The sequence below is a fragment of the Sitophilus oryzae genome, unplaced genomic scaffold (genome assembly GCF_002938485.1).
Source record: "Sitophilus oryzae breed Bouriz unplaced genomic scaffold, Soryzae_2.0 scaffold_1436_pilon_pilon, whole genome shotgun sequence".
NCBI lineage: Eukaryota > Metazoa > Arthropoda > Insecta > Coleoptera > Curculionidae > Sitophilus > Sitophilus oryzae.
Genome location: NW_022146100.1, coordinates 820,645 through 839,918, shown reverse-complemented (window position 1 = coordinate 839,918; position 19,274 = coordinate 820,645). Strand labels below are relative to the sequence as shown.

Below are 19,274 nucleotides of genomic sequence, written 5' to 3'. Positions count from 1 at the left end.
AATCAAGAGATACGGATCCCAACTGTCCCTATCCATATTTATTAAAATCTTGCCTCGGCATATCTAAAGTGTGAGCCGATGTACGTCGCGACTCGCAAATTACCCGGCCTCCCATGCGAATAGACTAAAGACAATGCCAGTGGCGTATCGTATACAAGAAAATTATGACACTTTTTTTGTACAAGTTTTGTACAGAAATAAATTAACATAGTTCGTTGTACCTCCTGATTTGTTTGAATCAATTAAAATAAACTTCTTCTTCTTCTTTACGTGCCGTCTCTTTCGTGGAGGTTGGCGATCACATTGGCAAAATCTTCACGATTCTCGGCTTTCCTTATGAGTTCTTCAAAGGTTAGGTGAGTCCAGTTTCTGATGTTTCTCAACGAAGATAGTTTCTTCCTGCCGAGACCTCTCTTTCCTTCAATCTTACCCTTAACTATCAATTGTAAGACGTGGTATTTTTCATTTTTCAATATATGCTCTAAGTATGATGTTTTTCTTATTTTTATTATATTGAGCAATTCTCTTTCTCTGCTTATTCTGTTGTAGACTCCGGTATTTGTGATATATGGGCTGTCCATGGAATTTTAAACATTCTTCGATATATCCATGTTTCGAACGATTCGAGGCGATTCATCTCTTGAACTTTCATGTTTCTGCTCCGTATAATAGGATCGACCAAACATAACACTTAACGAGCCTAGTTCTCAACTCAAGGTCCAATCTGAGGTTCTGGAAGACGTTCTTCATTTTTAAAAATGCATTGCTCGCTTGTTCTATTCTGGTTTTTATTTCCACGTCGTTGTTCAATTTGTTAACTATCCAGGACCCCAAATATTTGAACTTGTAGAACTGTTCTAAGGTATTGTCTTCTATTTTAATAACCCTTGCCCTCTATTTTAACCTCTTTTTTTTTAAATAATCTATCATTCTAGAAATAGTACTACCTATTCGACAACATTCCAAAAGATATACAGTGTGTCCCAGGCAGAGCGTGCAGTAGAAAGTTTCCAGAGAATTACAATATCTAGATCGGAGATTTTTTGCATATTATTGTTTCACAACGACATCTATCGATTTAAAATATTTTCAATATGGCGGCACACTTTAAACGTAAAACATAATAAGCCAGACGCGGACTGAATTGATAATTAACGTCAACTCAGAAAAAAACACAGACTAGATAAAAGCAGGAGCATTTAAGTATTCTATTAATTAATAGAATCTATCCTATTATTATATAAATAGAATCTATTCTATTAATTAATAATATCTATTAATACTAATAGAATCATATCAATTCTTTCTGATGTAGGATAAGTTTGCATTTTTGGCAAATTTCTGAGATTTTTTTTTGTTTTAATTGGCACAAAATGATAACTAGTTGTTAAAGTTGGACTAATTACACAGCTATGTTGAAGTAACGTCAGACATATCACAGCGACCTAGATTTTATCAAATAATAAAGATCTACTCAGATCAAATCATGTAAATGAAAATATCTAAGAAAATCTTTATTTGAGGGGTCAAACCTTAATAGTATTTTGAAGAGACATGAATTCTCCATTGAATATCGGATTAATATACTGGGTGTTCCATTTAAAATAAAAGAGTAACATGCTTTTAAAGGTGGCCAATGGTCAATATTAATTTTGTCACACCCTGTATAACTTTTTGGATCAAGTTTTAATTTGATTTAAAATACAATAGTTAATTTAACTACATATTAGGCTATACCGGGTTAATTCTAATTTAGGTAGTTTTATTGTAATTTAAAAATTGTTCTTTACTTCTAGAAAATGTTAAATATGTCAAAAACCTTACATTGTCATACACTTCTCTTATAAAACTCACCTTTATTTTTCTCCCAGAATCAATCAATCAATTAATATATAGGGTGTTACGTTACAAAAAACACAACTTTGATATGTAACTGTAATTTTTTGGGGACACATATTTTTAAAAAGTGCTCTGAATTAACCTACATATGCTCACAAAATTTCACTTCAATACAAACTGTCGTTCTCACTGGAGCCTCCGCGGCGGTATCAGAGGCGCCACCCTTTATAGTGCCTTAGATTTCATTCGTGCTCCCCGCCACTGTTTTTAGCTAGTAGTCACAGAGGCGAATAGAAAGAGAGCAAGAGAGAGATGGGGCAGTAGAAGGCCCCCTTAATCAAAACTAATTTCCTGGCTGACCGGGCCCAGGACTCTCCGCTTAGCAATTAAACTAAGGACATTATTTTACTAATTTCATTGCTATTCCATTAGAGGTCTGCGTGATGCAGATAGGCTATCGCGGCGTTAGGGCCGGCTGCCTAGGAAGGGGACCTCGCGGTAGAGATGAATGCCCCTAAAGATATCGATATTACTTATCGATCAAAACAGGATATGTTTCAAATACATCGATCCAGTAAATATGTCGCTAAAAATCGATACTCCAACAAGCCATACTTTATTAACAATATCCGTGGTATTGTAAGGGGGGCCTAGGTCTTTTGTTCTTTAAAAAATGAAGAATAATATTAAAAAAACACATTTTTGAATAAAACGTTTGCATGAACTTCTCAAACAATAAATTTCATAGACTTGGTTATCAAAGCGTGTTCCTGTAGATTACTTAAATACCTACAAATTTTCTAAAAAAAAATAAAAATTGACACATTTTTTGAACACAAAAAAATAATGTTAACTAAACAAAACTAGAAAACGTGATTTTTACTACATCATAAGCAAATAAAAATTAATACGTAGCCAAGTGTCGTAATTCAAGATTTCTCTGGGGGGTGCCTAGCAGCACCTAGGGGGGCCGGCACACCCGCGCACCACTGTAGTTACGTCAATGGTCGGTAAATCTGCAATCTCTATAAAAATAGGAGCAGTTTTTTTTATTATTAGCTCATTTCATTAACAAGATCTATACTTTTATGTCCTGAAGCAGACATAAAAGTATCGATACTCTAGAAATGATATCGCTCCGATCCTCTCTACTTTAGGGCCCCTCTTTTCGCATCTCCACGGCCGTCGGCTCCGGGCTACTATTAATGGTCCGGGGGCTCCGGACGCGTCCGGCCGAATGCTACTAATTACCGGAGGCGGCCGTGGCGGCGGTCCAGACGGCCGGGGGACCGTGCCGCCGAAGAAATAAATCACCGGCTTAAATTCGAATATCTTGCGAATATTCGCGCGATTATTCGGAATACGTGTCAGATGTAAATGGTCAATGGATGGATAAACACGGTGATAGCTTTGTTAATTATTAATGCATAATATACGCATATAGGATATGCCTTTTTTTGTGTTCTCCATGTATGTTTTATTTACAAGAGTTAGGCAGGGATGTGTCTTAGCGCCTCTCCTATTCAACATATTCATGGCAGCGTTCTCCATTATAGTGGACAGCAAACTGCTGGAGAGAGGACTGGGCATTAGATACAGATATGACGGCGGTCTGTTCAACATAAAAAGACTCAGGGCAGAAACACGTACAAAATTCATCATAGAACTTCAATACTCTGATGATTGCGCTCTAGTTGCAAACAAGTTACAACAATTACAAGAAATGTTGAACACATATACCTTGGCATACGAGGCTTTGGGCCTTAAGCTAAACATTGACAAAACCAAAACCATGTGCACTCCCCCGGAAGATCATAACAATGCTATAAAAATCGGAGAAGAATTATTGGAATATGTATCGGAATTTAATTACCTCGGCAGTTTGATTTCGGAAAAGGCCAATATCGATTTTGCAATTCAGAATTCAGCACAGGATTAGCAGCGCCTCAAGAGCATTCTGGAAATTAAAAGACAGGGTTTTCTACAATCATGACTTGAGTACAAAAATGAAACTTGCAGTGTATCGACCTCCAAAGACTAGTATATTGCTTCAATCTAGTAGCAAAATCTTATAAGATGATAATCTCTGCATCCAAAACAAAGAGCCTGACAAAATCAAAAATACGTATGAGATGCAAAATTGTCGTGGATAACACAATAATATAGCAAGAAATAAAATTTAAATATCTCGTTATAGAGTTATCCGGTTATGGCGATATCAAAACAGAGGTAAGACAACACACAACAAAAGCAATGAGAGTGGCTGGATGTCTGAACGACACCATATGGAAAAATAAATACATAGGTGTCGAGGTCAAGTCAAGAATATACAAGGCTGTCGTCAGACCCATAATGACCTACACAGCAGAAACCAGACCGGATACAGCAAAAACAAAAATATTCTTGGAAACAGGCGAGATAAAAATCCTCCGCAGAATCACAGGTAAAACGCTGCTAGATAGAGAACGAAGCGACGACATAAGGCAAACATGCAAGGTGGATAGCATTAATGAATGGGTATTGAGCAAAATACGCGAATGGAATGAACATATAAGCCGAATGGACGAGGGAAGAATAGTAAGATCAGCTCAAGACAAATCACATCTGGGAAGAAGAAGTACGGGAAGGCCAAGAAAAAGATGGTGTGATAACCTTACCATCGATAGAAACTGTAGGCATGATGTAAAGAATGAACAGGCAATGTCTAATATAGAGTAGGAAGAAGAAGGAAGAGGAAGGAAGAAGAAGGAAAAAGAAGGAAGAAGAAGGAAGAAGAAGGAAGAAAAAGGAATAAGAAAGAAGAAGAAGGAAGAAGAAGATCTATCTAGTAAACGTGTTTATTTTTTGTCAATAATAACATGTATTGACTATTTCCAACCAAACTCACGCGAACCAATCTTAGAACTATACCCAAATATAGTAAAAAATCGGCTCACTTCAACACATGTAGATAAATACCGGCTTAAAAGTAAGAGTTGCCGGCATGGTATAAAAATAGATAAAAGACCAGAATAAAAAATGTTTCACGCATAAATTTTATACTTTACAAAGGTATAAATTAACATATTATGTTAGAAATTTCCAATTAAAGTAGCGTCGTAAAATCTAATCCAAACTGACGGGAACCAATTTAGAACTATAGCCAAATATAGTAAAAAATCGGCTCAACCCCCTCAAGGGTATTATCAGATTAAAAGCGATCCCAATTTTAAGTATAAGAGTGTTGCGTGATAAATCCGTTTCTAACAAGCCGTCCTATTTGCATTTCATTAATTGCCAGTCGCAGGTTATGTCGCAGTTGGAACTGAGAACCCTAATTACTGAGTGTGCAGCGTGAACTTGCATGCGAATAATTAGGGGAAAGAGGAAAAAGTTAAATTTTAACTAATTTGTTACTAGAAATTCATGAGAAATAATCTAAATTTATATGAATATTTTTTTCTATTTTATATAAGTATTTTTAACTAAAAATTTATTGACCTCGCAACTGCAATTCCCCTGTAGTTTGCGCATTCATCTTTACTGTTGATACAGTTCACAAACATTTTTAAAAAGCAATTCATTCAAAAATAAGAAATAATCAGAGGATTTTTTTATCCGATAGTCAAGCAGCACTAAAATTAGAAGTTGGTCAAATACCTACAGAAGCTGAACAAATTAGGCAAAGAAAATAAAGTCCTCTTACTCTGGGTGCCTGCTTACCAAGGGATAGAAGGCAATGAAAAAGCAAATGAATCGATATGATTCTATTAGTTGGCTAATTAATAGAATACTTAAATTTTCCTGATTTTATCTAGCCTGGGTTTTTTATGGGGATATGTTAAAGACAGTGTTTAAAAAACTCGACCAACTATTGTCGACAACATGAGAGAAATTATTGTAGCTGCTTTTCGAGGTAGAGCTCCACATATGCCTTTTAAAATGAAAAGATCCTTCTGAAAAGACAATCATTTTATGCAGTTAACAGGAAAGGAATCTTTTTGAACATTTGATTTCATCTAGCTAATTTTTGTCACATAATTATAGGTTTATAAATTCTGTAATAATTAAAATATGTTTTAAACGTGTATCTTTTTATTACCGTTGAGTATTTTGCTCTACAATTTTTAATTTTTGTTAAATTAACAAAAGGTATATCACACAGCCACCTAGATCTTTTCAAATAATAAAGATCTGCTGACGTAAAATCATAATAATTAAAATATCTAGGAAAATCTTGGTCTGAGGTGTAGGCAACTTAGACCGAAATATTAAATTATCTAATTATCTATTTTGTAATTTTTAATATTTTACCATTTAATCTTTTATTTTTTAGCATCATTTTTTTATCTTCTCTTAGTATCTTCTTTTATTTTAGTAGCACGTGTATAGTAGTTTTATAAGCATTGGTTTTACTTCTGAAAATATTTCGAGAAATGCTTCACGAAATATTTCTAGAAATAGTTCGTGACATATTTCGGGCAAAGTGTATAAGGTGTTTAAGATATTAATTAATTAACTGAAATTTAAAAATTGTAATATAAAATAATTGCTTTGCAAGAACTACGCTCACCTTAGTATATAATTTTAAATATACTGTTTAGTGTTTAATTTAGTATTAATATACATTTTAAACTGATATTTTCAGAACTAAAACTCGAACTAAATTAACTATTAAAAATTTTAGTTCTGGGCATTTAAATGAACTGTAAAAGCGTATACTTAACGACATATGCAGGAAAATAAATATATTGCACGCTAAATTGCGTGGAAAGTTATATTTTAGCATAGTGATGAGGTGTACTGGTGTTTCACCATCTTCCCCACAGAATCTGCATTCGCCGTTTCTTCTTAGTTTCAATCTACTGAGGTGTTCATTGAGGAGACAGTGTCCTGTTAAAAACCCCGTGACAATCCGAAGATTGTTCTTACTCAGACCCAGGAAGATCTGTGATTTTTCTTGATCATAAGCCCTCAGATACGCTCACCTTAGTATATAATTTTAAATATACTGTTTAGTGTTTAATTTAGTATTAATATACATTTTAAACTGATATTTTCAGAACTAAAACTCGAACTAAATTAACTATTAAAAATTTTAGTTCTGGGCATTTAAATGAACTGTAAAAGCGTATACTTAACGACATATGCAGGAAAATAAATATATTGCACGCTAAATTGCGTGGAAAGTTATATTTTAGCATAGTGTTTATTATTGCATAAATTGCATGAACCTGCATAAAGTTTGTCAAATGTCTAAGAAACATACCATTTGATATTAATAATTCGCCCTGAAAAAAAATGTTTTAAACGAAGGAAAATAATTCTTATATGCCTACAATTTCTTACATTTATAACTCAATATATCACAATACAAAAGTAACATTTCTACGTTAAGGCGTTTCTAAGGCATTCCTACGTTTATAAATATACATTTTAAAATACGAAATGAGAATCATAATTTAAGAAATTGTGGAAATATCTTATCTATTATGTATCTTAAAATTAATATATTCAACAAAATTTATCAGACTTAATATATATATATATATATATATATATATATATATATATATATATATATATATATATATATATATATATATATATATATATATATATATATATATATATATATATATATATATATTAAATGTAGTATAAGAGTATTTTTTGTAATATCAGTAGGTATATACCGTGCTGGCAACAGTTACTTTTGGGTCGGCATTTACATGTGTGGAAGTAAATCGCATAGCGATCTTATTAAGTAGTAGTGAGAGAAATGCGACCGACCGACGCGACGCGCGACGGTGTGCTGTTGCGGCGTTGCCGATACGCCTTTCCCTATCAAGTAAAGTAAAATCACGATGGCAAACCGCTTATTTTTAAGACTTTTTTTCGAAAAGGTAACTAGATAAAATCATTAGACATATTTCTGAGCATCTGAAATGAAATTATAAGGATATCGTTAGGGTGTCATTTTTTTATAACGAGAAAACGTCAGTAATCGCGATAATTTAAAAACTCAACTTTTTAACACATAACAGGCCATAACTCAAGAACCACTTTAGATATTGAAACTTTTTTTTATTTTCAAGATCGGATATTTTACAATATGTTTACATAAGAAAAATTCGATAAGGTTGTTTTTTAAAAAATTGTGAACAATCCATCCATTTACTTTTAGAGCATAGCAATTTTCAGCAATCGTGTAATTTTTTTATTGATAAAGATTTACACATACTGTCTACAAAGAAAATACAGCAGAAATATTAACAAAGTTCTTGAAAAAACTACAATCTATTATTTCTAATAGATTTCGAGATATCGATTTTTGAATTCAGAGTTCTAATAGCGCGACCACTATCGAACCCCACTCAATTCCATTTATTTTTACCAAAAATGCAAGTGCTTCTAGGTTGCACTTAAAAAAATTCAAGCTATAGGGAAAATTACAACGACTCGTTAATAAATAAACAAATTAAGTATCACGAGACGCAATTAAATCGTGAAGCTGAACGCATGACTTACACCTTTCCCTAGAACTTTAAGTACTGACAGAGGTATTGATTGGGTCGAACGGTCAACTGCGACAAATCTGCTATATCCCCTTCCACGTCTCTTAGCGATGTGCACAGTTTCTCGGTTTATTTCATACGTTTGGCAACGTGTTTACTGTCCTCTCTTTGTTCAGTACATTATAAACGCATTGTACTCTTCTTACATACGGAAATTTCGACCCAAGACTAACCTTTGTCAGCCCTTAGTATATTGGTATATTAAAGATAGAAATTTTTCGTAATATATAGCTTTTAATTACAGTTGAGGGTTGGAACCTTTGGTGTTACACAGCAAAATAAAACACTAAATCACCACAATACACCAAAACACTTTTACACTGGACGCGCGTTTCGCTAACCATGTTAGCATCATCAGCAGATGAATAAAAACTAAAATACAATCTACAATTTGAGCGTTTATATACTCGCTCAGTGGGCACCGAGTGGGCCCTCGCAAGATCTAGCCAACCGAGTCAGAGCCCACCGAGCGTAACAGTTAGATTTCCGCTACTAGAGTAGTAGGAACAAAGAACTTGAGGGAATTGGACCGTTCGTTGTCTCTGTTCATACTATCTTTACATTTATTAATTCTGATGCTCTCATATGCATCTAATTGCCTGTTATTTGAGACTTGTTTAATTAATTTTAAATTATTAAGATCTATACGATGTTCTTTATCAACAATATGTTCGGCAACGCATATTTATCCGGTCTACCATATATATTTAGCTCAGATAAGATAACATGTTACAATGTTCAAAGCAAATATCTCCAAGACCAGCCAGATCAAAATACCCTAATTCCAAATTACAAATAAACACCATAAATCAATCCTCTCTAACTGGAACGAGAGGACCTAATCAAACAGGACCCCTTCTTCTTAACCTCTCGAAAAACGTCTCGTTGTGCGGTGTTGCCTCATCTTCCACCGATTTTCTTTGCCCCACGCTCTAACGTCACTCTAACAACCAATATTTGTCAGCAAAATTGAAACTGCAAAGCAGCTTAGCGAGTAACAGTGGCACGAGCACTCTTAAGGACTCCATAGACGAAACGATACACCGGCACCGTGTCGATAAGGTGTCAGTTGATTCGACGTTATCTGTATAACTAAAGGCTCCGTAGATAAAATGATGTATCCATTAAAAGAAAGTTAAATTATGTATTAAAAGAGTGGTCTGATTTTTTAACCCAGTAATTTATTTTAGTAAAATCGTGTAAAAATTAAAGAAGAACTTTTATGCCTACACGGACAGTCACATTATAGTATAAGGAAACTAGTAGCTTTACGCCTTGTCAAATCCTTTGTTCTTTTTGTGCCACTTTATGTGACCTTGTTCTCGCGTCTCGTGACCACTGACGTAGCTGTATAGTCGTAGTCTTTAACTAGGTAAAGTATAGTCGTGGCACTCGCCATAGTTTCACAGAGATGTATTTAGGAAAATATGAGTTCACAATAAAATAAAATACAAAAAAATTATCATTGATCAAATTTGCTTGAAAACAGAATATTTTCCCATTTCGTGTAAGTAACAATTCTTTTGTATCTGAAAATCTTCTGATGGGAAGAAATGCGGAAAAATATATAATGATATTTTTATATTATTATCTATTTCAAAGATTTTCTACAACTTTTTTTTAATTTAAAACATATTTAATTTTAACATTGATGTTTTTTAGTAATATATTGGTTAGGTGATTTTCATTGGATAACTAATACATAAATAATAAAATAACATATTTAAACTTCAATAATTGCTAATAAACATCACAAAAATTTTAAAAGAGAAAAGAAGCAAGAACAATGAGAAATAGCATCACTACTTTCTCATGCAATAAAAGAATAATTTTTTAGTTATTGTTACCGAGTCTCAAAGGTACCGAAAAAAACAGAAATTAATAATTTCGAGTCCCGGTTCTTTGGTATCTCAAAAGAACCGGGAATTTCCGGTTCTGAACCCTAGTTACCATGTTATCAAGAAATTAGGTTTTTTAACTAAAATTTAAAAAAATATCCAGATTTTTTTTCAAAAAAAAATTGCGCAGAGAAATCCTCATATTTCTAGGGCTAAAATATACTACCTCTAAAAAAGTTTGCATTTATTTAGGACTCACCCTATATAGGGCGATTCACGGTTATGGTACGTTATTATAGCGTTTTCGAACCAAACCAAACCGGAGCTGTTTTTCGGAACCGGTAATTTCGGTACCATGCCTCTAAGGAACCGGGATTTCCAGTTTTTTTTCGGTACTTTTGGTACTAGCAAGGGTACTACTTTTCGGTACTTTTAGCAAGCAATAGATGGTTGTCAAAAGTAAAATCGATAAAAAATTGAGGTTTAAATGAAAATAATATCAAATTATTAAGGAGTAATCAGTCATGAGAAAATTAACCTGAACACAAACATGATCACAAATGACTCAAAACACAATTTTTTGAATTATTACTACAACCAATAGCAGAACACAGTAAGGCACTAATTTTTTGTCAATCCGTCTCTGTGCTGGGACGGAACTCAACTGAAACGCTCTGCAATCTGCCGATATTCGACAGATTGTAAAAACTGGCAGAAAATATTTGGGAGAGTGCCCAACTACTCTTTTCCTTCTACTATGGTCACATCAACATTACGTTGGAGGGAGAAATTAATCACCACGACCTTGTGGACCTTCCAATAAAGGAAGACTATCCAGTGACCAAAGCTTTGTGATATTTAGGGAACATTAGGGAACAGTTACATATCTGCGTTATATTGCTTCATATCAGGCAAAAGATGGGCCTGGTAATGTAACAACGACGTCACCTAGAACACATTTCCTTTAAAGAAATAAAATGCTCACTGGGTATGCAGTAAAAATTGGTTAATTAATAATATTATTATTAATTTATTATTAATAAGTGAGGTTCGAATTTTAGCGTTACAAAAATAAATACTAGTTCAACACAAATAGCATTTAAGCAGGTTACAAAAACTATGAATTAATTAATTTTAATTACGTGCTAATGTTGCTGACATGGATCAAAAACGCGTGTATTATGTTAAAATTTAAGGGTATTGTAATGATTGAATCCAAAAAAATACATTTGCACATTGATATTCGGAATCACATATGATGTCATCCAACAGATTGGCTTAGTTTGGTTTGGACTGATCAAACGCAATACTGACATAAACTATCCATCCGCGGTCCAAATTTAATACCGTCCGACATATCAACCAATATGTCGTTTCGTCCGTGTGTTCCTTTAGATCGAGACGGCATGCGAACGACCAAGGGGTAAATGTGATCAGATAAGGGAATAAAATCAGCGCATAACAACGCGGTTTATACCCATTATAACGCGAAGGGGATGATGGAGAATTTTAGTAAGGGACAAGGGAGGTGAATGGGAACGATAGCGTTGTGTTTTGTTCAGTTTTGGAAGCGTGAACAATAAGAGAGCAACGGCTTGGATTGCGGTCGCTATATAAAATATCTGTGGCAACATGTAGTAAGACGTTAATAATAAATTTGATTACTCACTATAGAAGCAATTTTGCAATAAAATTTATGAATTATAATAGTACCTTTTGTACTAATCTATACTGGGTGCGTCTCAAAAGTGGCTCACCCCTCTAACTTTTTTATTATTTTAGCGAGATTTGGGCTGTACTCCGTTGCAAAACCAGGCGAACCAGACCGGTAAACTACGGAAAAGAGCGGTTCCTGAAAAACATCGGTTTGATACGGAACGGTTTGGTAAAATACTGGAAACGTCAAATGTTGTCGTTTTCTAAATGTCAACACCTCTATTATAAAATTTATCTTTTATGCATTTTTAATGTACCTATTCTCTGCTTTTACGTTTGCTTTTTCTTTTCAGTGGAGTTTAATATTGAAAAGTACTTTATTAATAAACTGTTAAACTCGTTAAACAGCTCAAGTGAAGATTTGCAGGTCCAATATTAAAACAGATCAATAATAAATAAACAAATCTAATCAATATTTATATTTTTATAGCTTACAAAACATTTACGATTACTTTTTGTCTTGTTTTTCATGTTTTTCATGTTAAAATATATAATTTAATTAATTTAAGTGAATGTCATAAATGATCGGTTTACTACACGTATGTATATTATATAGTCACTTACTAGCGAAAAGTTGTTCCATTATTTCAATCAATTTTGCCGAGATCTACCGCACGCTACACAACCAACTATTTTAGAGTCTTCTTCAGTAAATCGCGATAGTGTCACTGTTAATTTAAGTTCTGCCACAATTTTCATCTAGATTTACTACCTTTATACAACTATCAGTAGTAGAATAAATAATAAATAACAAAAATAAGCTCCGTAAAGACTGACAAATCCACAAAATTTCAAATCAAATTCAAATGTGTCAAATGAATCGTCAAACAGAACTGTCAAGGATCCCCACCCTAGAGTGCTTTTATGGTGCTTTTTCCTCCCACCATGCATGAATACATGGATAGCATTATGCTCCTTCCTTAGTCTTCTTATTCAAAGCTCTGAACAAAATGATATATCATATGTCCACTTTTGACATTTTCGCTTAAATGCCCAAATAGTATTTTTAGTAATATCTCAATTTTATCAAATGGAACAATGGTGGTTCATTAGCATGTTTGGAAAAAGCATTTTTTACGAATAATTTATAACGATACATAACAATTGCTATACGGAAAATTTTTTTAATTAAAATTATTTCAATAAGTAAACAAAAATTTAATTAAAAATCTCGTATGATTGACATAGAATGGGGTAAAATAATACTGTTCTACACAATTGTCAAAATTGATATATACTTCAATTATAACTCGAGGGGAGTTTAATGTAATAACGGCATGTAAGGTAGGGGAGCGTGGGGTGACACGGCAATTCGCCAAATGCATTTTGAGATAAACCGTCGAGATAAAATAAGAATTTACTCTAAACTGTAGTTAAAAATTAAAATTATTAGAAATAAAAATATGATTTTTAATTAAAAATGTATTGATGTAAATTTCAGAATTGTAAAATATTTTATTTAGAACCACATATTATGTAATACTGACATTACTGACTTTTAAAAAATTTGAAAGTGTCAAATTATCTACATTTCCTCCCTCTTTCATTTCCCTCACTCGGTTTTTCTTATTTCTCACCTCATTTAATTAAGCAAAATATCCTTGTACTATCTTTATTAAATACTTATCTAACATCAATAAAAATAAATAAAAAGATTAACAATAATAATTGAAGATTTTAACACAGTTATTTCTTGAAGGTAAAAATGCTAGACTTCTTTGGCTTAAAACCTACATTCTGGCGTTATAAAAAAGCGACGTGTTTGTGATATTTTGATATGTCAGTCTTTTCACTCAATTCTAGCATTGTCCGTATCATGCTGTACGTAGCCCAAAGAGTAGATGGCTTTTTCTGCCTTGCCATGTCGCTAAAATATGCCATCAAGACTGTCTCCGAAGCAATATTCTTAGCAGTTCTTTCGGCACACCATTTTTCATATACTTTCAATGCTATCCCATATAGCCCCTACTTTTCTCTGGAAGTAAACTGGCTTCTGCTCTTTTTGCAGCTTCTGTAAGTTCTGGTGGAGTACCAATATTAAAGTAGTCTTTATTATCAGAACTTTCCGACAACATTCTGGCTTTCTATGTTATATAAATTCGAAAAAGCGAACGAGAATTTCAAAATTATCACTTAGTTTTTTGTTTTGCTGTTGAAGGTTTGCGCCATAACAACCACTGGTACCGGTAACTATAGATATGGAAATGTCAAAACAGAAAACGACAAATTTTCGCATATTTATATATTACATAATTATACATAAGTATTCCACTATTTTCTGTCACTTCTTGTTTCCCTGTATATAAATATTTAGTGGTCCAAAAATGCCATTATTAGATTGATAATAAGTAAACATGTAAGAAGAAATAGTACATAACATAAAAAAGACCGAATGGTAAATTCGGAATGCCTTGTATACTTTAATTATAATTTGGGGGGAGATTAATGTAATAAAAGCATGTGAGGTAGGGGATCGTAGGGCGATACGGCGACGCCCAGAATTCGCGAAATGCATTTTCAGATAAACCGACGAGATAAAATTCAGAATGGAGTTTGGCGTTAGTCTGAGAGACTGCTAACGCTCTCTCTCTGTGTGTGCGTGTGCATTTGTGTGATGAATGCCTTTATAACAAGCAATGTATTTTGCATTAATTGCCGGTCGCAGGTAATGGGGTTTCGGTTTAATTAAACGTTACGGAATCAGTTCGATTTACATTTCGCACGCCGCGCCGCCCGCTTACCAGATATATTATGTTCTAATTAAAACACTGTTTCGAATTACCCCATAAATTTCATTATCGTTTATGTATAATCATTTTTTGTAAATAATAACATTGTCGTTTATTATCAGTATTTTGACTAAACAGAAACAGGAATTGATTACGGCTGTGTTGTGTATGGATCAACCTGCAAATCTAGCTTAAACATACTGAATAGTATTCACAATGCGGCCTTGGTACTGTTTGGGTGCATTCCCAACAAGCCCCATTCAAGATTTGTATTGTGAAGCAAACATGCCCTCTTTAGAAGATCGAAGAAAAATACGGTTGTCAAATTACATAAGAAAACTTTCCTGGACTGGATCCTTTTGAACTGGATGGCATCTGTCCATCAGCAGTTTATCATTAGCTGAAGACGTATGATTCTTCAGTTGGAGGGTATAAATTCATTATTAAATATCATTATTATCACCGAAAGAATATATTAAAACCGAATTATAAAGAGAAAACTTTCCTGGGCTGTGTCCTTTTGAACTGGATGGCACGTGTCCATCAGCAGTTTACCATTAGCTGAAGAAGTATGATTCTTCAGTTGGGGGGTATAAATTCGTTATTAAATATCATTATTATCACAGAAAGAAGATATTAAAACCGAATTATAAGGAGAAAACTCTCCTGGGCTGTGTCCTTTTGAACTGGATGGCACGTGTCCATCAGCAGTTTACCATTAGCTGAAGAAGTATGATTCTTCAGTTGGGGGATATAAATTCATTATTAAATATCATTATTATCACAGAAAGAATATATTAAAACCGAGTTATAAGGAGAAAACTTTCCTGGGCTGTGTCCTTTTGAACTGGATGGCACGTGTCCATCAGCAGTTTACCATTAGCTGAAGAAGTATGATTCTTCAGTTGGGGGGTATAAATTCATTATTAAATATCATTATGATCACCGAAAGAATATATTAAAACCGAATTATAACGAGAAAACTTTCCTGGACTGGGTCCTTTTGATCTGGATGGCATGTGTCCATCAGCAGTTTACCATTAGCTGAAGAAGTATGATTCTTCAGTTGGGGGGTATAAATTCATTATTAAATATCATTATTATCACCGAAAGAATGTATTAAAACCGAATTACAACGAGAAAACTTTCCTGGACTGGGTCCTTTTGAACTGGATGGCATGTGTCCATCAGCAGTTTACCATTAGCTGAAGAAGTATGATTCTTCAGTTGGGGGGTATAAATTCATTATTAAATGTCATTATTATCACCGAAAGAATATATTAAAACCGAATTACAACGAGAAAACTTTCCTGGACTGGGTCCTTTTGAACTGGATGGCATATGTCCATCAGCAGTTTACCATTAGCTGAAGAAGTATGATTCTTCAGTTGGGGGGTATAAATTCATTATTAAATATCATTATTATCACCGAAAGAATATATTAAAAACCGAATTATAAGGAGAAAACTCTCCTGGGCTGTGTCCTTTTGAACTGGATGGCACGTGTCCATTAGCAGTTTACCATTAGCTGAAGAAGTATGATTCTTCAGTTGGGGGGTATAAATTCGTTATTAAATATCATTATTATCACCGAAAGAAGATATTAAAACCGAATTATAAAGAGAAAACTCTCCTGGGCTGTGTCCTTTTGAACTGGATGGCATGTGTCCATCAGCAGTTTACCATTAGCTGAAGAAGTATGATTCTTCAGTTGGGGGGTATAAATTCATTATTAAATATCATTATTATCACCGAAAGAATATATTAAAACCGAATTACAACGAGAAAACTTTCCTGGACTGGGTCCTTTTGAACTGGATGGCATGTGTCCATCAGCAGTTTACCATTAGCTGAAGAAGTATGATTCTTCAGTTGCGGGGTATAAATTCATTATTAAATATCATTATTATCACCGAAAGAATATATTAAAACCGAATTATAACGAGAAAACTTTCCTGGACTGGGTCCTTTTGAACTGGATGGCATGTGTCCATCAGCAGTTTACCATTAGCTGAAGAAGTATGATTCTTCAGTTGGGGGGTATAAATTCTTTATTAAATATCATTATTATCACCGAAAGAAGATATTAAAACCGAATTATAAGGAGAAAACTCTCCTGGGCTGTGTCCTTTTGAACTGGATGGCATGTGTCCATCAGCAGTTTACCATTAGCTGAAGAAGTATGATTCTTCAGTTGGGGGGTATAAATTCATTATTAAATATCATTATTATCACCGAAAGAATATATTACAACCGAATTACAACGAGAAAACTTTCCTGGACTGGGTCCTTTTGAACTGGATGGCATGTGTCCATCAGCAGTTTACCATTAGCTGAAGAAGTATGATTCTTCAGTTGCGGGGTACAAATTCATTATTAAATATCATTATTATCACCGAAAGAATATATTAAAACCGAATTATAACGAGAAAACGTTCCTGGACTGGGTCCTTTTGAACTGGATGGCATGTGTCCATCAGCAGTTTACCATTAGCTGAAGAAGTATGATTCTTCAGTTGGGGGGTATAAATTCATTATTAAATATCATTATTATCACCGAAAGAATATATTAAAACCGAATTATAAGGAGAAAACTTTCCTGGACTGGGTCCTTTTGAACTGGATGGCATGTGTCCATCAGCAGTTTACCATTAGCTGAAGAAGTATGATTCTTCAGTTGCGGGGTACAAATTCATTATTAAATATCATTATTATCACCGAAAGAATATATTAAAACCGAATTACAACGCGAAAACTTTCCTGGACTGGGTCCTTTTGAACTGGATGGCATGTGTCCATCAGCAGTTTACCATTAGCTGAAGAAGTATGATTCTTCAGTTGGGGGGTATAAATTCATTATTAAATATCATTATTATCACCGAAAGAATGTATTAAAACCGAATTACAACGAGAAAACTTTCCTGGACTGGGTCCTTTTGAACTGGATGGCATGTGTCCATCAGCAGTTTACCATTAGCTGAAGAAGTATGATTCTTCAGTTGGGGGGTATAAATTCATTATTAAATATCATTATTATCACCGAAAGAATATATTAAAACCGAATTATAAGGAGGAAACTTCCCTGGACTGGGTCCTTTTGAACTGGATGGCATGTGTCCATCAGCAATTTACCATTGGCTGAAGAAGTATGATTCTTCAGTTGGGGGGTATAAATTCGTTATTAAATATCATTATTATCACCGAAAAAATATATTAAAACCGAATTAAAACGCGAAAACTTTCCTGGGCTGGGTCTTTTTGAACTGGATGGCATGTGTCTATCAGCAGTTTACCATTAGCTGAAGAAGTATGATTCTTCAGTTGGGGGGTATAAATTCATTATTAAATATCATTATTATCACCAAAAGAATATATTAAAACCGAATTATAAGGAGAAAACTTTCCTGGACTGGATCCTTTTGAACTGGATGGCATGTGTCCATCAGCAGTTTACCATTAGCTGAAGAAGTATGATTCTTCAGTTGGGGGGTATAAATTCATTATTAAATATCATTATGATCACCGAAAGAATATATTAAAACCGAATTATAACGAGAAAACTTTCCTGGACTGGGTCCTTTTGAACTGGATGGCATGTGTCCATCAGCAGTTTACCATTAGCTGAAGAAGTATGATTCTTCAGTTGGGGGGTATAAATTCATTATTAAATATCATTATTATCACCGAAAGAATGTATTAAAACCGAATTACAACGAGAAAACTTTCCTGGACTGGGTCCTTTTGAACTGGATGGCATGTGTCCATCAGCAGTTTACCATTAGCTGAAGAAGTATGATTCTTCAGTTGGGGGTATAAATTCATTATTAAATATCATTATTATCACCGAAAGAATGTATTAAAACCGAATTACAACGAGAAAACTTTCCTGGACTGGGTCCTTTTGAACTGGATGGCATGTGTCCATAAGCAGTTTACCATTAGCTGAAGAAGTATGATTCTTCAGTTGGGGGGTATAAATTCATTATTAAATATCATTATTTTCACCGAAAGAATATATTAAAAACCGAATTATAAGGAGAAAACTCTCCTGGGCTGTGTCCTTTTGAACTGGATGGCACGTGTCCATTAGCAGTTTACCATTAGCTGAAGAAGTATGATTCTTCAGTTGGGGGGTATAAATTCGTTATTAAATATCATTATTATCACCGAAAGAAGATATTAAAACCGAATTATAAAGAGAAAACTCTCCTGGGCTGTGTCCTTTTGAACTGGATGGCATGTGTCCATCAGCAGTTTACCATTAGCTGAAGAAGTATGATTCTTCAGTTGGGGGGTATAAATCCATTATTAAATATTATTATTATCACCGAAAGAATATATTAAAACCGAATTACAACGAGAAAACTTTCCTGGACTGGGTCCATTTGAACTGGATGGCATGTGTCCATCAGCAGTTTACCATTAGCTGAAGAAGTATGATTCTTCAGTTGCGGGGAATAAATTCATTATTAAATATCATTATTATCACCGAAAGAATATATTAAAACCGAATTATAACGAGAAAACTTTCCTGGACTGGATCCTTTTGAACTGGATGGCATGTGTCCATCAGCAGTTTACCAGTAGCTGAAGAA

General features: G+C 34.0%; 1 protein-coding gene across 1 annotated transcript; it reads left to right on the top strand.

Moving 5' to 3' along the window:
* Positions 1-4,092: 4,092 nt before the first annotated feature.
* On the top strand, positions 4,093-4,557 carry LOC115876540. Its single transcript, XM_030892352.1, has one exon. It carries the CDS (start codon positions 4,093-4,095, stop codon positions 4,555-4,557), a length of 465 nt encoding a protein of 154 aa, XP_030748212.1.
* Positions 4,558-19,274: the final 14,717 nt, after the last annotated feature.